Source organism: Procambarus clarkii, chromosome 49, assembly GCF_040958095.1.
Source record: "Procambarus clarkii isolate CNS0578487 chromosome 49, FALCON_Pclarkii_2.0, whole genome shotgun sequence".
Classification (NCBI taxonomy): domain Eukaryota; kingdom Metazoa; phylum Arthropoda; class Malacostraca; order Decapoda; family Cambaridae; genus Procambarus; species Procambarus clarkii.
The window spans coordinates 8,193,853-8,220,122 of record NC_091198.1 but is presented as its reverse complement, the minus strand read 5'-3'; the positions used below and the strand labels follow the sequence as shown (position 1 = coordinate 8,220,122).

General features: G+C 35.2%; 1 protein-coding gene across 1 annotated transcript; it reads left to right on the top strand.

The window, feature by feature from the left end:
• Positions 1-892: 892 nt before the first annotated feature.
• LOC123763293 (uncharacterized) lies at positions 893-16,019 on the top strand. The gene is made up of 6 exons (XM_045750430.2): positions 893-1,030; positions 3,734-4,338; positions 7,881-8,087; positions 12,665-12,844; positions 14,682-14,860; positions 15,071-16,019. Exons 1-6 carry the CDS (start codon positions 1,022-1,024, stop codon positions 15,301-15,303), a joined length of 1,413 nt encoding a protein of 470 aa, XP_045606386.1. The 5' UTR covers positions 893-1,021; the 3' UTR covers positions 15,304-16,019.
• The last annotated feature ends 10,251 nt before the right edge of the window (positions 16,020-26,270 follow it).

Here is a 26,270-nt window from a genome sequence, read left to right as displayed (position 1 = left end):
GGCATAGAGTTACTAAATCAGTCTTAGTGGTAAGACACTTAGCAGTCTCCGTGGTGTAGTGGTAAGACACTCGCCTGGCGTTCCGCGAGCGCTATGTCATGGGTTCGTATCCTGGCCGGGGAGGATTTACTGGGCGCAATTCCTTAACTGTAGCCTCTGTTTAACGCAACAGTAAAATGTGTACTTGGATGAAAAAACGATTCTTCGCGGCAGGGGATCGTATTCCAGGGACCATAGGATTAAGGACTTGCCCGAAACGCTACGCGTACTAGTGGCTGTACAAGAATGTAACAACTCTTGTATATATCAAAAAAAAAAAAAAAAAAAAAAAAAAAAAAAAAAAAATGAAGTTGAATGATGTGATAGACATATTTTGGGCTTCATAAGAGCGACGCCCACCAGCGTGTTCTAATCATATTCTTAACTTATTATCAACATCTGTTGCCACGTTTTTTGGTCATATTTATATTGTCTTGGAAGACGAAAACAGCAGCGAAGACAAGCCATTACATATGTATGTACGAAACGGTTTGAATGTACAAAATTATCAGCAGGGAATCAAAACGTTATCCCTAACTGTTATGTACGAATCGACCAGTTTCCCTTGTGGATATATCTATATAGTATCATTTAAAAACAATTGTTTAATTTAATAAATTGCATCAGTTATTAGCTGTTAATTAATCTATATAATAATACAATATATTATTCCTGTTTTCTATCACATTACACATTGCAACTTGAATGTGATGAAAATATTTCACATTTCCTAAGTGGTATTTCATTTTTAATAATTATGTTACATTTCTCAAATGAGGTAGAGCATCAATATACACCATGAACAACCCTAAAACGTTCATAATATTATGTAATTCAGGTGAGAGCGAGGTAACGTTGTGAGAAGCAGCGACCAAGAACAATTGATAAGATGTTCCCATTGTTTACTTTCGACCTTTACCTGGGCGCCTGCAGCCTGCTGATGTTGATGTAACGTTGGATTTTAACTTGTCGCCGCCTCAATATGGGAAAGGTAATCTCCACCATGTAGAGTTCCATCTGATCACTCATTACCGAGGTGTGAACGAAGGAAAATATTCGGAAAATGGGCTCAAAGTTTGGTTATACTTGAGCTTGTGACGGCTAGGTTCGAAGTCACAGCGTTGTTTGTTATATAGACTGATAATTCCGTGTTCATATTCACTCTTAACTACTTTATTATAAACAGTGTACGTTTACTATTTTGTTGACTTGAGTCTTTTGGCTATTGTTATGTATATAAGAAGTAAAAAAGCGTATGGCAACTCATGCCATAAGTCTCAAAGGTCTGCCTTGATCTACAAGCAAGTATGGGCTAAGACATAATTTTTTTGCCTGTCTATACCGTCTCTACTCATTTTAACAAATCTAAACTAACTAAATCTGTCATATCGTAGCCTAACTGAACCTAACCTAGGAAAAATGAGATAAAATATTGTGTTTTATGTATAATGTGCACAAGGTGTATGATGACTGGGATGTGTCTGACATAAGTTTAATACCAACACAATTTTTGGATGCTTCTGCTGCAGGCTGTCATGATCAGACTAATATGGTCACAAAGCTACTTTGTACCAAAGCTATAATAGAATAAATTAGAAATTGTTTTTTATAAAAGTACATTGCACAAGAACTGTGATGGGAAAGCAAATTTAACAATACTGTACACCTTTTTTTATGTGCAAATAAATTGTTATTGATACCATACCCCAAAGTATTTTTTTTTTTTTTTTTTACACTATGTTGACATTTATATAAATCATTGTACATGAAAACTAACTGATCATACTTAAAAATATTTGAACATAAGAATTAAAGACACTGCAGAAAGCCTACTGGCTCATACAAAGCCGCTCCTATTTTGTATTTAACCAAAACACTTACATATGTCCAAACTATACTTAAAGCGATGAAGTGTTCTCACATCTATTATGGTGCATGTTAATCTGTTCCATAGATTAACAACCTTGTTTCCAAACTACTATTTACCTAGGTTATTCTGAAATCTAGATTATTCAATTTACTGTATATGCATTGTTTTGTGTTTTCTTCTGGTTATCTTGAGGTGATATCAGGGCTTAGCATCCCTGCGGCCCAGTCCTCAACCAGACCTTCTTTTTGTTACACACCCCCAGGAAGCAGCCCATAGCAGCTGTCTAACACCCAGGTACAGTACCTATTTACTGCTAGGTAACAGGGGCATTAGGGTGAAAGAAACTTTTGCCCATTTGTCTCCGCCTCCACCTGGGATCGAACCCGGAACCTCAGGACTATGAATCCGAAGCACTGTCCACTCAGCTGTCAGCCGCCCGTATTTTCAGCTGTTTGTGTTGATATACAGTATTGAAATCTTTATTAATATTCCCTTTGTTATTTAGTACTCTTTCATCTACTTGTACAGTTCTATCATTTTAGTCCTTTACTCTTACTTAGTGGATGCTCTTTGTTTGCTCATAAGTATTTATATTGTACTACTCTCCTATGCTATTATTTTTTCCTTTTGATCCAGGATAGTAGGCTTGTTCTTCAAGCTTTAGACTTGCATTTCTCTGCTGTCTGTGGATTGACAGGATTGGGCATATCTCATCAATATGGCCAAACAGAACTTTACAAGAGAATCTAACCACATCAGCATTTTTTGGTACATTCATCTGTTGGAGCTCTGGGTCCTCTGCCAGTCTCCTGCCAGTCTCCCCTTCACATAGAACATGTTTACTGCCAAAAGCACACATGAAAGTGATTTGTAATTTTCTGGAGAAAGCACAAATGATTTTGCAAGAGGCAAAAATTTCTTGAATTTCCTCAGTGATATACCTATCTGTCATCAGATATGCATGTATTTATAAAGTATAAAACCTGCGCTATATCCCACCTAACCCTATACCACGTGATGACTCGCAACTAGTTCCAGTCATTGGCATGGGCTAGACCATTATCAAACCTTTTCCTTCAGTATTGTTGGGTGCTTTTGGATGATGCTGGCCTCCCTCCCAGTTGCAGACTACATTCACTTTGCACAAGCCCTTGATTTGCCAAGGGCTAGTGCAGATTTATTTTTGGGCAATGATTTTCCTCTCCCTTTTGTTTTTTCTGCTGTCAAGAGTGCTTGTTGCACTCCTCCCGAGACTCTTCATTTGAGGTGTCCTGCTTGGTTGCTTCTTCTCACCCCCCATTCTCCTGATGAACAGGGTTCTATTGCAAGTTCCTAAGAGCACATTCAGCCTAATATGGTATGCATTGCACTCACATCTTTTATAGTGCATACATTCTTTCAGGACAATATGCATTTGTATATACAATTTTGTATTTTGATTAACAGCCATTATGCTTTATTTCCCTGAAAATTATTTGGCTTTCTAATTAGATCTTCTCAAGTAATAACTGCTTATATAAAGTAGCAGGAGAGGCAAACAATGTTAAAGGTTTGGCAGCTTCCATCTGCTGCAACACAGAAATCAGAGCAACTGTTTCTTTACTGGTTTCCCATGATTACTTAAAGTTGTAGGCAGCAGGCTATAACAAAATATATTTATTAATTATATTTCAATTGCTCAACAGGTCACTATTTTATTTTTAATATTTTTAGTTTCAAGTGTGTTTTTCTTTTAAGTATTTTAATAACATTATGAACTTGAGAATATTTGGAGTTGGTTGTATTATTGGTTGACTGCACTAATACAGAGATGTTCTCTTTCAGAATAAGAAAGATTACCAAGTCGATGGGATGGAGTCCTATCGATACAGCAGTAACTCCAGTGATAGTTCTTCGAGTAGCAGCAGCAGTGTCTCGGGGTCGAGTGACAGTGAAGACAGTACCAACAGTGAAAGGGAAAGAAAAAGAAAGCGAGTGAAAAAGAAAAGCTCCAAACTTAAGAAAGAGAAAAGAATAAAAAAAACTACAAGTGGTGTAAGTGATGATGAGGAAACAGAATATGATGATAGAGAGAAAAGGAAGAGACTGAAACATTCAAAACACAAAGGTGAAACTGATGAAAAGTACACAGACAATTATGATACAAGAGATGATCGAAAGCACCGTAGCAGTCGTAAGCACAAACACCACCGCAAACACAAGCACAAGCATCGACACCATCGACATCATCGCAGTGAAGAACAGCAAGAGAGGAGAAGGGAAGGATCTGTAGATAAAACTGAAATAAGAAGAGGAAGAGATGGTGAAGAAAGAAAATATAAAGATAGACTTGAATATGAAAAATCAGATAGGGAGAGGAGAATGGAGAGAGATACTGATAGAAAGGATAAGAGAGAAGAAAGAAAGCAGAAAGAGAGATACGAAAGCAGGTTTGTCCTTGATGTAGTTCACAGAGTTCTTTTTTTTTTTGTATTAAATTTTAATAGAATTATTTCATTATTCATATAGTCTACAGTACTGTAATGTGGCATTTGAAGAAATAGGTTTTCTGAGAGTCATTTTAATGGGCAACAAATAAAGACCATAATAAAATAACTTATTCTGGTGGGGCTAAAAGGTGAAATCACATCAGCCTGGATACCCTAAAGCTGATATGAATTATCTTTGTGGAGCTATCTCAGTGAGCTAGCTTTACGGAGTCAATGAGGCCTATCAGAAATAAACATTAATACAGCAGGGTTGGCAGTGTGAAAAAAAATTGCTTACAAGCTCAACAAAGAATGTCGTAACTTTGCTTCTAATTGCGGTAGAATATTCATATTAGCATTTGAAGCTAACGTCCCTAAGGAAGCCTTGTTTTCATTATAAATAGTTTTGCATTAAATATTGAATTTTTTAATTTCAAGTTCACATGTGATCTTTGACCTTGAATACAGTGTATTAGAAAAAATCATTTTTATTTTTTATTTTTAAATACATTACTGTATAGTTAAATGCATTCTCTCTTTGGTATGAGTTTAATTTTGGGATGACTTTGGGATCAGGGATAAAAAAAAATCATGAAAGTAGCATACCTCATACTCAGTGAAATATCCTAGCACTTGTTTATGGAAATTACCACATCGGAGAATGATATGTAATGTCGTACACAATTTAGAGGAAAACTTGCACTCATAACACGTTCGTGCCTTCTCTGCAGCGCTTCCTCTGAACTTTGAGTTTGTGCAGCAGTTAATGTGTGTGTTCACCCAGCCACAGTACATGGATCAACTTTAATGAGAACTTGTTCAATACGTCGGGCTGGTGAGGATACACATATCATGGGGATGAGCCGTTGAGATTCAGGAAATTTATCAAAACCTCCTGCGATGCTGCATTCACATTCATGACACAACCTAACCACCGGACATCATTATAGATGCAAGTCATAAAACCTTTTATATCTTCCAAAGACAATGTTTCATGTGGGATAATTGTTTGCTGCACTTCACTAATTGTTTCTGTAGAAAATCTTTTATTATTAATTTACTCCTAGGTATGAAAACATGAAATGTTTGAGTTCCATATACTGGCCCAGCTTCTTGTTGTCTGTACAGCAACTTTTCATTCTCCATTATTTCTTGAGGAGCACACACATGCAAATTTTGTGTTCTTGCTATTATCTTTTACCCAACCGAAGAACTGCCTTGAAGTCATAATTAAATCAGTATAGATACTTTGTAAACTTGTCTTAGCTGCTTGCTTGTTCACAAACAACTAGAACTACATGTTCTGCTGGCTCGCCTTGTCAACAGCCCTTGGTCTTTCACTTGTCAGACAGTTGTGACTGCTTCATGAGTCGCCAGCTCGGGTACCAGATTTTCTAGATAAGTGTTGGCCATCATTTAGACTCTTGTCCTTTGGAGGTTATTTACTAGAGTATCATTTCACTCTTTTAATATTTGCTTCAGGTGCATGTATTTACAAGCCTCACTTGTTGTGTGGAAACTGTTCATCTTGAGTTGTAGGTGCTTAGGACTAGGTGCTCACTGATATTGCCCCTACCCTGACAGTTACTTTCCTGGTGGGTTTGGGTGTTTGTCCCATATAGGCTAGCCTCTTGTAGAGAGTACCTTACCGTGAATAGTGCAAGGGTCTTTGATTTCTCTGTGATGCTCTAAGGTTTTGGGCATTTTGGGGTTATTGATTAACACTATCGCATGCCCGGCGCACAGCCCTTCCCCCCCCCCCTCTCGCACCTTAGGGTAGGTGGAGCGTTGAGCGTAAACTCACCACTACATAAATATGATTATACTCTTTTCCACTTTGTGACCTTAATTTTTGTGCTACGTCATTCAATTTGGTATCAAATTGTTCCCAATATAATACTTTAAGGGAATATTTGCCTATAAAAACATACAAGTCTCACTTTTCTATACTTTAGACCTGCTGCGCACCACTAGGTAGTCCGTGTGTTGGCCGTCAGCTTGCCACCACATTCAAGTGTTTATACAGTACTCTAATCAGCTGTCTGACGTCAATTTTCGTGTTATGTAGTTCAATTTGGTATCAAATTGTTCGCATTAGAATGCCCCAAAGGAATATTTTCCTTTGAACATTAGAACATTGAACAAATATTAGAACAACGTTACCAATAGTATAAGATAACGTTCATCGACTTGTGAACAACACTTGCTTTTCTTCGTTGTTTCCAGTCACTATTCATTCCCAACATTCTCGACTGCGGGGTGGGGATGCCACGTGGAATATACGGAGCATGGGAAGATGTTGACGTGCATTTAAAAAAAAAATCCTACAGTACTGTATTCGGACAATAAATGGAATTTTTTTAAATTTTTATATATTTGATGCTGTTTGCATCATTGGGCCTACTCCGTATTTTGGTTTTATGACGTCGACACCGTCATTGGGCTGCAAAAATGTTAAAATGTGCAGTAGGGTTCGCATACTTGTACATTGGAGGGGAGGGGGGGTGACCTATCCCGCTAAACACACACCGAAACTACGACGTTGGTACAATGTTCGAACAAGTTTTAACACCACCTAACCAGTTATAACAACCAATATATCAAGTTGAAACAATGTTCTAATACGTCATAAACACGTTAAGCCAAGATGTAACAACTTTATTACAAGTTATAACAAGCGGAAAATAGAGACAGTTTCGGTTTGTTTCCAGGGATCTTGCTTTACAGCTGTGTTTTTCCTTTGTGATGCATTTGGTGTCAGTTCAATTAGGCAAGCATTCCTAGTGCCTGGGTGTCCTGCTTGGTCCTTACTTTCAGGCTCTAGCAAGCTCCACACTTGCTACTTGCGAATTTGAGAGATGTCCATCAATTTTGCCACATACTAATAATTGTTCATTCTATCTGCTATGTTCCATGTTGGGTGGGTGATACTTTCCACCCCACAGCCTGCAACATTTCTGTTCACTGGGTCTCATTTCTAGCTTAGCCTCCTCCTATCTGGGGGTTTGATTCTTCAGTGAGGGTGATCATGAATCTCTTGCTTCCTACATCTCTCTGAGCAGACCAGGATTTAGACTTTAATCTCTGGTAGGCTTTTAAGAATGTGCAAGGGCTAATGTAACTAATAGATGTATAACTATCTCAGTGCATCTAGCTGCAGGGAGTCATCAGTGCCACAGGAAAAAAGAGGAATTTCAGTACTTTGTGTCGATTTTTGTTTTTTTTGTTACATAGGTGGGTACAGGAGACGTCTTCTCACTTCAGTAGTGAGTTTATCTCCAAGTTCCACATGCTCTTCTGCTTGAGGGAAGGCACAAGGTGATTGTAAAAAAAGTATCTTGTTGCCAGTGCAGTGAGAATGTCCTTAATTAATGTACTAGTGATGTTAGCCAAGGAGAGCTACTGAGGTGCATGCAGGACTGAAATGGGAATTTCATTACACTTCACATCCCATTTTTCAGCTGTGTAAGTTTTTTTTATCATTAAATTTGATTTTATCACAGGCAGATCAAAAGCAAATGGGATGAAGAAGAGGACACTCAGTATGATGCTAACAAGCGAATCAAAGTAGAATCAGATATGGATGAAGATAATGGAAGGGATCAGACTAGCAGGAGATCAGATGATGATCACAGACCACATAAAATTCGAAAAGACACCCAAAGAGATCGCCAAGAGACAGATGGAGATCAGATGTCTGAGAATGGCCGGTAAGTAAAGTCACGTTTCTTTAAAATTTTATTGCCAAAAACATTATTTGTCAGTTAAATTGTTGATAATACGAACTATTGGATAAACCGCATCCATTGCACTGTTAATGTGGCAAGTTTAGGTTAAGTTGGCCTGTGTGTCCTAAAATTGTCTAAATTTTGATTGGGCAATAGCTATCTCACTTTTTGCTGCACATTTTGTTTATTTTAACAAATTTCTTGTATCACTACTCTTTTTTTTCAGTTCTTAATCTCATTAGCTTTGCATCATTTGTAAACATTAACGTATGAGTTCACTCCCTCTGCTAGTTGTTAATGTAAGTTAGAAATAGCTGTAGTCCTAGAGCATAGTCCTAGTCCTAAGAAACCCCACTGTCTTCTCCTCTCCAGCTTGACACATCTTCTCTGACTCTGACCCTGTATTTCCTGTCCATAAAGTACTCCTTTACCCAGTAATTACCTAAGTGTAGTTACAGGATGTGTATGGTATTTCCTGTTATCCCTGCTTGTCTCCATTTTATGTATTACTCGTTTGTGAAGAATTGCATCGAAAACGTTTTTGTCAGCTTAGGAAGATGCAGTCTACCCAACTTTCATACTCTTGTCTTATTTTGGTGATCCTGTCACATAATTTAATAAAGTTTGACAGGCATGATTTTCCCTCACTGAATCCGTGTTGTCGTCAATTGCAAAATTAACTCTTCCCAGATGTCAGGGATCACTTCAGTCTCTAGTTAAGTTGAAAGCTCTAGTTATTGGGTAGCAAAGGATCCCTGTAGCCTCCTTCAGTAACCATAGTGACATTGTCCACTTCTACCACTTTTGTTCCATCTAGCTCCTCTAGTTATCTTTTTTACATTTTCTATATTAACTTCTACTTTGTCTAGTGTTACTTTGGCCCGACTGCTGTTACTTCTCTTTTGTATACCTATCAGGTCCCAGTTCGTAGACCAGGAATCTCTTGTTCAATTCTTCACTCACTTCATTGTCATTCTACATTAGTATTCATTCCTTTCCTTGCAGCCTTGTAACATGCACTTAACTTGTTCCACACATCTATCACTGTTTGCAAAAGAGAACATTCTAATATTTTGTTGGCACTTTTGTTTCCTTAGTTGAATCTGTGACCTCTTGTTCTTAAAGTTGCAGATTTCAAGAATTCCTCTTTGTAAATTTTGTCAATTCATGTTACTATTTTGTATGTTGTGATCAAATCGCCTCCTTTTCTTCTATTTTCTATCTTTGGCATATTTAACACCTCTAGCCACTCCTTGTAGCTCTTGTTTTTCAGTTCCTGAAGCCATTTCGTAGCATGCTTTTGCACCCTCTAGTGTATTGATGTGCTTCTTGAGGTACGAGCACCATACAACTACTGCATATTCCAATTTTGGTCTTGGAAAAGTCACGAACAGTTTCTTTAATGATTCAACATTTATGTATTTAAGTGATTTTGAAGTTGGAAAATATAGCATGTGCTCCATGCACAATGTGTGAGGTGAGTGCTAATGAGCACACATTGGCTTCAAGAGATTTGATCATTTGTTTTCTTGTTGGGAGTGTTCATTTTGCAGTTTTGAGGCTTTTGTGTCTTTGAACCTAGCAGTGGTCTGTATTGGTTTACCGACTTTCCAGACACTTTCCCGTTGGGTTGCCGAGCGCCATCTGCTCTCTGCTCCCCTGTGAGGGAGAGGTTCTGACTCTGGCCCTCGATAAGCCAAACAGAACTCCATGGCTGATGTAACCTAGTACAGTACTGTAGTTGGGTGCCATCTTGGTGAGATAGCTTCAGGGAGCTACAAGGAACTTCTCCAAAAAAATATATTTAATTTTTTTTTTTTTTATTCCTAATGCATTCCCTGATCATGAGAAAATCTAAGAAATTTTATGTCATTTACCATATTTGCTGGCATAAAAGATGCACCCTCTCATAGGACGCACCCTTATTTAACAAGGACATTTTGTGGAAAAAACTTTTTTTAGTATGTTTCATCATACATACATGTATTGAAAGATATTTTAAAGTGAATTTTGTAACCCAACTTTTAACTACTCTAAGATCAGATCAGCTGTATAGTTGTTTATATTTTGGGCAAGGGAATTGCTAAACAGGCTGTGAAACTTGTATTTCTGGATGTGATGTTTTGTGTTGCTGCATCAGGCCACCAGGGCGGCACTCTCGGTGGCAGCACACCACACCATCACAGCATTCTGGGTTTTGTTGTCATTCACTCATTGCAAATGACTGACAGGCAGATGAAAGTTTATTCCTTTCAAATTTCTAGCATTTTTCATTTTGATAATGAATAAATGTTTCTTAAAAGATAACAGTCATTAAATAATGTATGACATATCAGGTGTGGGTTATGTATTTGTGTATGCTGGATAAGGTGGTGAGATGATGTAAGCTTCCTTCATAACTGCCGACGTATCGTAACCAATTTTTCTTAAGTTTGTGATAACTCGGCTTGTTTTCAATATTTGATTATTAGTAACACAATTTACTGTAATAATTTGGCTCATCTTTAATATATCATTAGAAATGATTTTTGTTCCCAGCAAACTTAGCCAGTATGGTTGTCCGGCTCCCTAGCCTCCAGCACTCAGTCTCACATCTGTATTATGATCGCATTAGATGCAGGGCAATTTTTTGATACATTTAAAAATAAAAAAGAAAGTGCAACTTATACACCAGCAAATAGGGTACTTTGACTATGATGAAGAGAAGAATGCTTGCAATGATGTCATCATTCACTAGGGTTGATGGACGAGACACACCGAGGAGATTGCCCGGGCCAAGCAAATGGCAGGAGTTGCTGCGAATATATTTATATTGATTTATTTCAGTGTCACTGATTTGTTTTTTCACTTTTTTTCTTGGTTATATTATGCAATAGTGTATAAATTGAGAAATTTCTATAATGAAACCTAAGGAATATTGATACACAAAAATACATTCATGTCACTAATATGCACACAATATTTTATTCATTGGACAATAAAACACACTGTTTTTGCTGCTGTTACAGTGTATACACATGTTGTATATAACTACTGTATATGTTTATGCACCATTATGAACCACTAAGCAGTTCTGGTGAATGTGATAATGTCACAATCAGTGATGTAAAATCAGCCTAGCCCTGCACATTTTGCACCAAGTTGTGTGTACACTCACTGAATATATTTAATTTTGTAACCATGTTTTTACCATGGTTTTTTAAAATACGTAATGCATTGGGCTGTCAATAACGTTATTTATATCGCATAATTTGTAGGACATCGATATGCCCAGATATATTTGTACAGTATAACTAATATGCGCACTACAATATAATATTAAAACAATAACATATTGTTTTTGCTGTTATTACACTGTATTCACATGTTATATATAAATACTTGTTTATGAACTGATGTGAATCACTCGGCAGTTGTAGTGAATGTGATGATCTTGTAACCATTGATCCAAGCACAGCATAGCCACACGCTCTTCAGTTATTGACAGCATCTGATGAAGCAAAGTGCCTCCCGGTATATTACGCACATTGCTAACTCTTATTGTTATTATTTATAACAGTGTTATTGACACTGTTATTATTTTCAGAATCCTGGTCACTAAATACTGAATATGAATCATTTTTCAGATTTTTTTTTTTTTTTTCCAAGGAACACAAGGTCCCATTGTATGATACGTAGATACACCAAACCACAGCTGCCTACCTCGTGATATGAACATTGTCACCAGCATTGGGAATATATGCATATAAAGTCCAAAAGCCCGGCGTACCACCCGCAACAAACCGAGAAATTGGTTGCACATTACCCGTGAGCACACAAAAGCAAAAAAGTGTATACTCTTTTTCACTTTGGTCACCTCATAGAATTCACCATCGCAATAGAATTCCCTACAGGAGTATATGTATATAATGTCCAATATTATGGCACGCTCCATCTGCAGCCAAGCCAAAAGCAGGCCATGTGTTACCCGTGAGCGTACACCCATTGGCCCACCCGCTACACGCCCATATCCAGCTCTCAAATGCTGGTTATGGGCGGTGACAGGTATCAAGCAGGTATGATGTGTGTGGATTGGTGCACATAAGAAATATTGGCATTATGCAATATATTTATATGATATATAATAAAATACAGCAGCATAACATACTCATTATTATTTGTGTGAAATGTTGCTCTCCAGGTGGCAATCAGCAGTCCTAGAAAGCACCAGCTGCATATCCACTTTGTGACCCTTCCTTACTACTACTATTCTTCTTTGTGTGTTGGTCAGATGCTTGTATCTCTTAATCATTGCATTATCCATGAGTTCCACTAAGGAAGAGGTGTTATTGTTATCATCAGTAGTGGTTGCACACGATTATTTTTTTTTTAATTTGTATAAAATCCATTTCTTAACATATTGAGATGAAATTTTCATGATGCTGATGCCAAATAACTTGAGATTTGTTAAACAGTTTTCACTGTATTTCATATTTTGATGAAAATTTTTGAGCTCCCGATCCCTTAAAAGGAACATATAATTGATTTCATTTTAACTGTGCAGTTATTCTATTTTTCAGGCCAGCTTGGGGAACAAGAAATAATATAAAGAAAGAGAATTTAACATCGGAAGAGGAAAAGCAGAAGCCGAATTTGGGACTTTCTGGTAAGCTGGCTGAAGATGCTAACACTTTTAATGGTGTTGTCATAAAATACTCCCAACCACCTGAGGCCAGGAAGCCTAAACGACGATGGAGATGGTAAGATAGTTTTGACATTGTTTAATATTTGCCTTATCATTTTTATCTCCATTTACCCATGGACTGTGTTATTGTTCATTGTCTAACTGATTTTATTATTTTTCTTTATTCATTTCCTTTCTGTATTAGATGTAAATTCATTATACCTGCTTGATGGGGTTCTGGGAGCTTTTCTAATCCCCAAGTTCAGCCGAGTCCAGGCTTGACTTGTGAGAGCTTGGTAAAACAGGCTGTACAATTCAGTGTTATGTATTGTTGGCATGAAAGTATCTTAAACAGTTTAAAGTATACAGTACAGTTCCTGTACTGTATACTTTAAACATTACAAACAAACAGGAGTTGTACATTATACAGTACAGTTCCTGTACTGTATAATGTACAACTCCTGGAGTACATTTTAGTACTTGTATTTACACAGAAATATTTTCCCCAGCACTTTTTGTGGGTAGCCCCATCAGTTCCCTATAGCTATCTTACTGATCGACATACTGCTCGAGTGTCGTCAGTTGCGGAGTTCTTGTATTCCTACCGGGGACCACAAGCCAGAACTTGTCCCCTCTCAGAGAGGCACAGGAAGCAGTGGCCCATGAACACTTTACATTTAAAGTTTGTCATCTTGCTATCGACTAGGGAAGGCACCCAGAAAGGTAGGCGAATCAAAACAGACTACTGCCCGGTTGAAAAATGTGTCCTATGCACTCTAAGTAACAAAAAGAACTTCCCCACTAAGAAACAAGCAACCAAAACTTTGTCCAACTTACTTACTTGCTTGTTAGTTCCATTAGTGCAGGGAGAGCCAGCCCGGCCACCAGCTCAGTTCTTGAATGAGGGAAGGAGCCACCGACTGGAGGGAGGGTGTTGGGGAGCCTCTGGGGCTCGCCCAAAAACTGCCGTTTCATTACATTCGACGCTGGATTTCTGTTGGGAGTCCCATCGACTCTCTGAAGCTAACAACCCACAGAGAGTGAAAACAGGGATGTACGAGGGAGACGGCAGCACCGCAGACATCGACGTGAAGAAGAGCCCAAAATCCCCATGCCCAAAGATCGTCCCAAGACAAGTGACCAAACACAGCCGACAGAGTGGCATATGGCCGCACATCATGGGCAAGAGGATAGACCGCAGGCTTGCGAGACCAAAGGACATTGCTGATAACCGGAGACCCACACGCCCCAGAACAGGAATTCAGGGAAACCAGAGCAACCCACAATATGGTCATTGAAACAGAACCGATGGCCCACAATCCGCAGTGCAGAGCTACTATTGGACACCACGCATGATGCACCCGAGGCCAGAGCTACTATTGGACACCACGCATGATGCACCCGAGGCCAGAGCTACTATTGGACACCACGCATGATGCACCCGAGGCCAAACCAACCAACCAAACCACCACGACTAAAAAAACCCTCTGGAAGCCCCACCACCACATTCTTTGCCAGAAAAAAGGCGCAGGCTTCAACGGAACAAAACGGCCACCAGGCCCAAGAGAACAAAACCCCTGGTGCCGGATCAAAGTAGGAAATGCACCAACCCAACCACCAGAGGCAAATGCAAGCCAAACAAAGTCAACCAGAAACAAACATGGACTGAATGGTCCACCACGAACCTGGGAAACAAAAGAACCCAGTCCAAAGACCAAGCAAACTCAGGCAGGGCATGAACAGGCCAGAGGTGAAACAAAATAGCTTTTGTGTCCATATGAAAAAGCATTATGGAGAGAAGTATGTCCCACTCACTACAAAAATTCTACATGTTCAAAAAATATAATCCTGGTAACATGCATAATCAAAGTAGAGTACAATATACTAACTATGTGTTTTATTCATTTTTACAGGTATATTTTCAAAGGTGAAGAAGATCTCCCATTTCTTCCACTACACCGTCAGAGTGCGTACCTTATTGGCCGTGATCGCAAAGTAGCAGATATTCCAACAGACCACCCATCCTGCTCCAAACAACATGCCGTCCTGCAGTACCGACTTGTCTCGTATAACAGAGAAGATGGAACTAAAGGTGATGTTAACATTTGCTCAGTATGGCCATACATCTGTTAAATTTTGCAATGAAAATAAGTAGGCAGTAAACTGATTATTATGAATTTGGTGAATATAGTCATCGGTCACAACCAAATAGTTTAGCAGTTCTGGCTACAATTTTGATTTGGTAATAGTGTTGCAGATTTATATAAATAATAAAAATTAATTCATAAATTTGTTTTTACAGGTCGAACTGTCAAGCCATATATTTTAGACCTTGAATCGGCCAATGGGACATACGTCAATAATCGCAGAATTGACTCCCGTAGATTTGTGGAGTTGCTAGAAAAGGATGTTGTAAAATTTGGTTACAGCTCTAGAGAATATATTTTGCTGCATGAGGGATCAAGAGGAGATGATGAAAATGATCCAGATATGGGTGTGGAGCTTAGTCCTGTCTCCCTTCTCAGAAGCAAGTAGATGGACTAAAAAATTATAGTTTGATCCTGAAAGTTGAAGAACCATATGTATACAGTATATTGAAAATGCTTATATGTTTCATACAAAATTGTTTGTAATCTTGTTTTCTATCCTGTCAGTGTTATAATAATACAGTACTGTATATGTGAAACACTTAGCATTTTATCATTTATTACGAAGACAATTGTAGAAGGAAAAAACAGTTTTGCAAGAGATACATTAAAAAAAGCACTTCCAACTTTTACTCAGGTACACAAATGATAGGACCCACACCATTGAATGGTGGTAATGGATTTTCATGCAGTGACTTGCTTATTTAGGATGAGGATACAAATTTAGATAACAAATAGATACACATTTAAAAAATATGTATCTATTTTTTCATGCAATAGATACATGTGTGTGTGTGTCTGTGTCTATTTATATATATATATGTTTTTTGAATGTACAGTATATATATAATATGTAAGTCATACCTAATAGCTAAAAACCACACTACTTTGCCTAGTTAACAAGGCCTGGTTTGCCTAACAGCCAGAGTGATTTTGCTTATATTGAAATGTTTTTCTAAATTAGTTCACCCATAATATTATACAGTATAGGTAACATAACTGCTATTTTTATGTTTGCCTGTAATCAGAAATAATTGGCAAATTTAGTATTGGTCAGGGATTCTGTTAATTTTGACTCTAAAATAAAAATTCTAATGTATATGATACTGTACTTGAATCATTCCATATATTGAAGTTTTGGTAAATTAATATTTAACTCGTAGACGGTGGCTATAGAAAAATGGCCATACAAAAATGCATACTATGCACACACCAAAAAATACATTCATTATAGTATTATTAACTTGTATGCAAAATGTAAGAAAAACTAAAAAATTGGTGAATATTTATTGTTTCACTGGGTGGAGGTGCTCTGCAGGCCTGCATCTGGCACTTGTCAACGCCTGGTGCTCGACTATGCTAATGCTTCCTGTTTTATTCTTGGATGTTTCACTGATTGTTTTATTACTTATTTTTATTTATTTACATCCACAGAGAGCTATTATATCAATATTTGAAGCATTCATGTAAATCCCAGACAGTAATTGTTTAACTCTTCATATGAAAATGACCGCATTCCCCAAGTAATATTTATGATGATAACTGCATTCGTACCATGAATTGGCAGCAGGATTTTGTCATGGGTCAAGGTAAACTCCATTACATCCAAATAGACCTATTGTATTCATATTTGCATCAAACATGTAAAACCCAGACAATAATTGTTTGAATCATCACCATGATGATATCCTCATTACCCTGTGAATCGACAATTGATGATGACTGCTTCCTCAGGGTTAAGAAAGTTTGGCTTGTTAGATAATTGTGGCTATTAGGTATGTGACACAAAAAACATATACACTAAAAACCACACACGCACATACACAAACAAAACACATATATGTATACATGCTTATATACATATATAAATAAACACCTACATGAACAGGTAATCCATCAGGGGGCACGATTGGTACATGATACGCAACACTTGGATGTTGAAATTATGCTGGACACATTATCTGTAGGACACAGTTTGTTTATTGTGGTTTATTCAATCTTATTTCATTGTATATTTTTTCTCCCCTCCCCCCCCCCCAAAAAAAAAAAAAAAAAAATATATATATATATATATATATATATATATATATAACTATATATATATAACTATATATATATAACTATATATATATAACTATATATATATAACTATATATATAACTATATATATAACTATATATATATATAACTATATATATATATAACTATATATATATAACTATATATATATAACTATATATATATATAACTATATATATATATAACTATATATATATATAACTATATATATATATAACTATATATATATATAACTATATATATATATATAACTATATATATATATAACTATATATATAACTATATATATATATAACTATATATATATATATATATATATATATATATATATATATATATATATATAATTTTAAGGTGCAACTTCGAGTTAACCAGGCACATTTACTATAAATACAAAGGTCACTGAGCCAAATGTGTGCACTGAGGTGGAGTATATATGTTGCCAGTATGTGGTGTTTAATGATTATATATTATGTTGGGATAATACATGCAAACATTTCTACAGTGTTTTGTAGGTGTAGTCATGTGTTCACATCTTTCACATAATGCACTGACTCGTGTTATGTATGAAATTGTACAAATCTTTTCTTTCACTCTACCTGATCCACTGATACTTGTATATCCTTTACAAATATTTTATTATTATCATCATTATTATTAAGTATTCATGGTAGGGGTACCTTTTGGTTTTGACAATTTTTTTTCCCCCTTACAAGATTTCTTCTCACTGTGTGATGTCTGGAGAACACCTTCACTTATCGGTTAGAAGCTTTCAAAATGTGTGTGGTGGTGCTGGAAAGGTCCCTATTATTATTTGGCCATATAGCTTCCCTGGTGGCAGAACTTTGAATTGCATGAATATATTGTTTGGACAGGTTGGGGAAATGGAGGAGGAATGCTTTAAGCAAAGCCTGGAAAAACAATTAAATGTAGTTGCACGATGACAGGGGGAAATACTCCTAGTAGCGTCAGTTTCAAATTCGATGGTAGAAAGTTTTACAATAAAGCTAGTGATGTATTTTGTATTACAAGAATGAGTAAAGATTTTTTATTCCTATTTGGAAAATGTCTTTGAATTATACAGTTTAATACATACATTTTTATTATTGTCACTGATAAAATTAATATCTCTATATTAAACTCCTGCAACCACAACCACACCATCCACCACTAGTGCAACTACCATCACCGTAACTATCACCGCACTCGCCACTACAAGACACAACCACCAACACTCCATGCTTATTACACCAGCCTATACTCATTACACTTTCTGAACTCACTGTACTACACTATACTCATTAGAGCAATGTAATCCTTGCACATCCCTGTACTCATTACACCACTTTGTCCGTACCTTGAAATATGTTGGCCTAGGGATACCTTTCCAAATTACCCTCATGCACTCAAAAATAATATCTAATTATGCAGACAGTGAGTCACAATGATGTGGATGATTAGTTGATATCCAATCAACACATCTGAAATTGAAGAAAAGAAAACGTTTTGTTTCGTTGTGGACCATTATCAAGAATTGATAATGGCACAGGACAGGACAGACCAACGCATCATCGTTTATTCATTTTCAGATGTGTGGGTTAGATATCATTATTTAATTATTATTACTACTACTGTACTGTCACTATTATTGTTTCATTCATATTTATGTTGTATGATAACCATGAGTTAATAATAATTTTCATTAGTCTGCATCTCTGTAGTCATTCCATAAGGATTTACTCATGTCTTGCTAAATAATTTTGTGTAACACTTATGACTCCTTTGGGGTTCTTGACTTTTTTCGGTATTTCATTTGCTTATACGAGTCGTTTGTTTATTATAACATTTGTTAAGAAAAATTTGTCGGTCATTTCTGTCTTGCATTCCTTCCTGGTATATTTTATATAGTTTTTCACATTACGGAATAGGGGAATCCTGGTAGAATCTTCCTTAAATATATTCAACAATTTGGTTATTACTGTATATCTATATAAGCATTTGTTTATTGAGTATGTGGGGGTTATGTAAGTGTTATAACACATCTGTGCTTTGATCATCTTAAATATTCATTTATTCTTAAATATTTTAAGTCATCCACTTCAAGGGTAATAATAAACACTCGTTTTTCAGTCTGAATTTTTGTAATTTTCTCTTATTCAGTCTGATAAGTTTCCCATTTATAAGTATTGTATTATTATAAAAGTGTGTAATAAAGCAGTTACATTTAATTAGATTTTTTTGCAGTTCATTATCATGACAACATATGCAATGCTTTTATTACATCTGTATACCATGATATTTAAAGTTGAAAATAAAGCCATCACCTTGTTCATCTGCAAGTGTCTCTTTCCGTCCATGGTGATTTTTCATGAGCACCTTAGACATTATTTATCCAGGTGGACTTTAAAATTTCCTTACATGTTCCCTGGAAAGCATTATATATCCCCGAGGACATATATTTTATATATATATATACTGTATGTATGTATGTGTATATATATTATATATATATATATATATATATATATATATATATATATATATATATATATATATATATATATATATATATATATATATGTCGTACCTAGTAGCCAGAACACACTTCTCTGCCTACTATGCAAGGCCCAATTTGCCTAATAAGCCAAGTTTTCATGAATTAATTATTTTTCGACTACCTAACCTACCTAGCCTAACCTAACCTAACTTTTTCTGCTCCCTAACCTAACCTAACCTATAAAGATAGGTTAGGTTAGGTTAGGTAGGTTTGGTTAGGTTCGGTCTTATATCCACGTTAATTTTAACTCCAATAAAAAAAAATTGGCCTCATACATAATGAAATGGGTAACTTTATCATTTCATAAGAAAAAAATTAGAGAAAATATATTAATTCAGGAAAACTTGGCTTATTAGGCAAATCGGGCCTTGCATAGTAGGCTGAGAAGTGCGTTCTGGCTACTAGGTACGACATATATATATATATATATATATATATATATATATATATATATATATATATATATATATATATATATATATATATATATATATACATATATATATATATATATATATTATATTATATATTATATATTATATTATATATATATATATATATGTCGTACCTAATAGCCAGAACTCACTTTTCAGCCTACTATGCAAGGCCCGATTTGCCTAATAAGCCAAGTTTTACTGAATTAATATATTTTCTCTAATTTTTTTCTTATGAAATGATAAAGCTACCCATTTCATTATGTATGAGGTTAATTTTTTTTATTGGAGTTAAAATTAACGTAGATATATGACCGAACCTAACCTATCTTTATAGGTTAGGTTAGGTTAGGTAGCCGAAAACGTTAGGTTAGGTTAGGTTAGATAGGTTAGGTAGTCGAAAAAACATTAATTCATTAAAACTAGGCTTATTAGGCAAATCGGGCCTTGCATAGTAGGCTGAGAAGTGAGTTCTGGCTACTAGGTACGACATATATATATATATATATATATATATATATATATATATATATATATATATATATATATATATATATATATATATATAATATATATAATATATATATATATATATATTGTATATAATATTTTTTTGAAATATGCAGTGTATGGCTAAAGCATAGGAGATTTGTAATAATGCAAAAGGGTTTACAACTTGATTTCAGGAGACCTAAAATTTATACTAACAGCTCCTTTCATATGAGTTCTCCCTTCTTTTAACAGCTTAAGTAAAGTGTTTTGTATAAATGCAAGTAGTATAATGGTCCTGAATAATTACTATTTCAAGTTAGGAGAAAAAGTGTGTGTAAAAAGACAATGATTACCTTCAATTTTTATATTAATTTCTTATATATTGAGTTCTGTTGTTTAGTTATTGATTTCATCTTGTAGGATACATTAATCTTCATGGACATATATGTTTTATCTCTGCCTGTGTTACGAAAGTCCTGTCATAGAGCTGGATGGATAATGCTTCTCAATTATACACTGTATTTTGTGTATATTTGTGCACATTCATCTATGAAGACTGCTTTTTATGTCACTAATGAGACAAGAAAGCTGCTTTAAAAAATCTGCTAATTGCTATTGATTTGATTTAACTAAGAATCTGTAGTCCCTGTGAAATTCTTACATCATATCTACAGGTCAGTTGTTGTTCTGGTTAGTCTTTTATTTTCATAATTATTTTGGTGAAAGGAACTCAATTGTCTAAATAACAGGCTGAAGAAAAATTAAGAGGCAGAAGTTTGTGTGTGTGTGAGTGTGTGCTGTACTTGCAAGTTTTGGAATTTAGCATGATATTAGTGTAGTAAAAGAAATAAGCATTTGTATCGAGGGTAAAAAATGTTGTAGCATTTGTGTTTTTGAAGGCTGTATGGATACATTCAATAATATTTGAGATCAGTGCAATATACAGTACTATTTATCAATGGAGATGTGCAATCATGATACTATTATTATGTTGCCTGTCATAAAATTTTCTTTAATATAATAAAAATCATTCAAGTTTGTAAAATAAAAGGATTTTCCTAGGCATTTGTTCCTATCTTACCTTGTCTTCTCATACGCTTTTTTTTTTTTTTTTTTTTGAGAACTCCCATTCCTTGAATAGATGGCATCATGTATTCTTTTATTTGGGTATTTCAACCTACTGCGGTTATTGAAGGTGTTTTGGAGGTGAACTTTATATATTAACAGAAAATTCTTCATGCTTATTTCACAATTGCATAGTGGGAAAGGAAGTGTTAAAAATTTTGCCATGAAGCGTATATAAGTGAAAAGGTGTATATAATTAAAAAGGAAAAGATTATGACAAAGGAGAAATGAAGATAATGGAGAAACGACATACTGTACTGTGTTCATTTCAGATTATACACTTATTCAAACTTAAAATATGAATTGCAAATGAGTTTTTATTGGTATAGTAGTTAAAAAATTTATTCATATACAGTATTTGTTTAAAAGATACTTACCTGTTACTCTATATCACGAAGCTTGACTGATTTCTATACATGTAAGATGATAAGCACAATAAGTGTGGACAGTGGTCACAAGGTGTCATATACAAGGATTATTTCCATAACAGTGTAGAGTTTGGTTACTCTTGGTGTCTTCAACATTGAAAACTAATGTAGAATTATGATGAAATATTTGAATACTGGAGGCATTTTTATAATGACAATTTAATTGTTCTGAGATTGCATTTTGATTTTATAATAAATATTATACGTTGTAAAATAGGCTGGCAAACTACAGTACTATTAATATTTAGTGAGACCTCCTTACAAATTTCAATTATATAAATTGTAGATACAGTGCATGTAATCAAATTACATTAAGTTTGAAAATAAACAAACACATTATTTTATCTTTTTCTAACTTTAAGAGTATTACTATAATCAGACATTTTGAATGAAACAGGACTTTATATTAATTATTTAAGGTTGTCTATAAGTTGGAATTGTCAGACAAATGTCTGTTATAAATAGCTTGAGCCACATTTTTATATATATTTGTATTGACATACACAATACCATAGTTACACTGTACAGTGTTTTCTACAGACAATGCAATTTTACTCAAAAATTTAATATAACAGCACCTCAGAGTTTCAGCATTTTAAATTAATTTCATTATTTCTGTGAACACAATCATTAAAGAGATAATTATCTGAAAATCATATTCTTTGCCATAAATGTTTTGTTGGCTGATCTGAAATTGAATTAGGGAATTATACTCCACATACCATATTGATTGCATAAAGCAACTTATCGTGTGAAAGATATATGTATGTCGATGTTTGTTTGCTAAGCAAGAAGGATGATAAATTAGCTTATAATTTTGTTCTAAATTTTATACTTGCTCTACAGTAAGCATAAACTATTGCATGATATTATCAATCCTTTAGTCTTTAATGTTAACCATTGCTTATAACATTTTTACTTGCATATATGCATTGAAGTTTCCTTGTTAGGCCTTTCCATCCAATTATTTCCTCCTATTTTCACTGTGCATAATTTTAAACCAATAGTTTCCTCCTTGTGTTTTTCTTTGATTTATATCATATTCTTGGGTTTCTTCCTTAACTGAAATGTTAGTTTCAAAAGCTTTTCTTTACCCGAAGATTTTATTTCCTATTACTGTATTTGATTTTATTCCTTACTTGAAGCATTTGTGTCTTATTCTTGTCTTTCGTTCTTTATTTCTTTATTTCTTTGTTTTTGCCTGAAGCATTATAGTATGTTCTTTGTTTTTCTTTACCTGAAGCATTTATTTCATGTTCTTTCCTTTTCCTTTTTTCTTTACTGAAATATTTATTTCTTATTTACTTTCCTTCTTTAATGTAAGTATTGATTTCTAATTAACTTATTTTCTTTAACCAATTAGTTTGTATAATATTCTTTTCTGGGCATGTTCCCCTGGGTAGCTGTCCTCAGCTTATGGCACTGACACTCTTTGGCATCTTCATCATGTCAAGCTTTTTCACCCACATAATTATAAACACATGGAACCTCCTACTTGTCGAAGCCTTGAATACCAAAACGCTGCTGAATTAAAAAATCTGTATAATATTTTATACTCTTATACTGTACTTTATACTTATACTTTATACTGTATAAATATTTTATAATTAATAATTGTTTTTCCAGCTCCATAAAATCAAAACAAAGGGCGGGGGGACCTTTAACAAGTCGCCGGCTTCCTGTCCTCGTCGAGGCCACTAGATAGATATTGCCTCTCGGGTAAATTCAGATAAAATCCACTTGTACCAGTCAAAATAACATTTATTTCTATTATTAGGTTTTATTGTAAAGTCTGTACAGTATATGTATATTCATTTCATTATTGTAATTTATAAAACATTAATTGAAGTACAGTACATAAATACATTATATTTACATGGAAAAAATTAAATCATAAGATTATTTTTAATTTATATACTGTATAGGTTTCTCTGTTTAACACCTAAACAACAATAATAGAATTATAATTATCAATTAGTATTCATTTTATTGTTTATTTTTAATACATCATTATTATAATTTGCATACAATGCCTGTGCCATTTCTAATATACAATTAACATGTTCTAAGTCACATTCACACAGAAGATGTCAAGCATATACAAGCATACATAAACAATATAAAGTATAATAATGAATTAGAAGCAACAAGTTACATTAAAGAAGACTTGGGAGAAATGTGTGAGAGGGTCATTAAATATATTCTTCCATTCAAGAGGTGACACATAGTAAGCAGTTAAAGACAGTTGTGAAGCTGAGTGTTTGGGAATTACATCAGCAGCCAGGCTGCAAATGTTCTCCATATATATACTGTATCTACAAAAAAAATAATTTGCAGTGACAAATTCATTGTAAATCAATTTAATATTTAAAAAGAAGAGTCAATGAAATGCACAATTTGATAAAATACTAAAATTATTATCAGAATTACAATAAATACTATGAGATATAATTATTTTAAGTCATCTAAATTCTAAGGTTAAAGAAATAAAGGTTTCTTTTTTTTTCCTAATATTAAGGTAAGTCATCCTGAAACAAATGTCACATTATTACATCTGTGGTTATACAGTATATTCCTTTCAATAAGTAACATTAGATAAATAATGTTCTTGAAACTTTGTAAACTATGTCAGTTATAAATACAGACAATAATTTATGAATAAAGCTTTTGAAATTGAATACTGTATAGAGAAATTATATTAGTACATAAACTAATCATTAAACTTACTGGATAGCAGACGAAACCAGCGGTTAATTTATTTGCTATTCTCCTTACCAGGTTTTATAATCCAGAATTACAGCATCTCCTACAGTGTGACAGCCTCAATGTCTGTTGACCTTAGGTACTCACCTAATTGTGCTTCCGGGGATTGAGCTCCAGCTCTTTAATCGGCAGTCCTACACCTCCCTCTCATAGCCTTATGGTCTGGTCATGCACCTGGCCTCAGTGGTACAGTACATGTAGCTATGTACTGTGCTCTCAGGGGTGTTCCCATATGTATCCTTTTTCTCAGTCATGTCCTCTCAGCCATTGGTTCAGTCATGTGCTCTCAGCCATGAGTTCAGCCATGTACTCACCTAGTTGTGCTTGCAGGGGTCGAGCTTTGGCTCTTTGGTCCCGCCTCTCAACTGTCAACCAATTTGTGTACAATTTCCCGAGCCTACTGGGCTCTTATCATATCTACACTTGAAACTGTGTATGGGGTCAGCCTCCACTACATCACTGCCCAATGCATTCCATAGTTAACTACTCTGACACTGAAAAAGTTCTTCCTAATGTCTCTCTATGGCTCATTTGAGTACAGTAAAGTATAGTAAAAATTAAAATTTGAGTACTCAAATGAGTACTGTAGTACTCATTTGAGTACTCTGTGTACTCATTTGAGTACAGTTTCCACCTGTGTTCCTTGTTCACGTACTATTATAATATGCTCTCACACTAGCACTTACCAGTATACACTGGCACTTACCAGTACACACTAACACTTACCAGTACACACTGGCACTTACCAGTACATACTAACACTTACCAGTACACACTGGCACTTACCAGTACACACTGACACTTACCAGTACACACTGTCACTTACCAGCACACACTGTCACTTACCAGTACACACTGGCACTTACCAGTACACACTGACACTTACCAGTACACACTGTCACTTACCAGCACACACTGTCACTTACCAGTACACACTGGCACTTACCAGTACACACTGACACTTACCAGTACACACTGACACTTACCAGTACACACTAACACTTACCAGTACACCTTTGCAATATTCCAATGTACTGATACACATCCAGGTCTATCAACGTTCACATTTGACTGTTGCAGCTGGGTTAGTTTTCACCTAAGTTAGTTTTCACCTAAGTTAGTTTTCTAATTACTTTTCCTAGTTACTGCAGCGTCACTACTTATTAGATCACTCACCTGTGAGCTGTGTTGTAACGGGTGATGTCAGCGGTGCTACTGCGGGAGTAGACGTCACTGAAGTCACTTCTGTTCTTGATGATGAAGGTCCTTCGAGTGATGCCACTTCCTGTTCTGCCGTTGGTGGTACTGTTGATGTCATGACTAATGGTGTTGATGTCGCTTGTATTAGTGATGCAAGTGAAGTCTTGTGTGGTGTTGTTGATGTCACCTGAGTTGCTGGAGTTGATGTCATCTGTGGTGATGTAGTTGATGTCATCTTTGGTGGTGTAGTTGATGTCATCTTTGGTGGTGTAGTTGA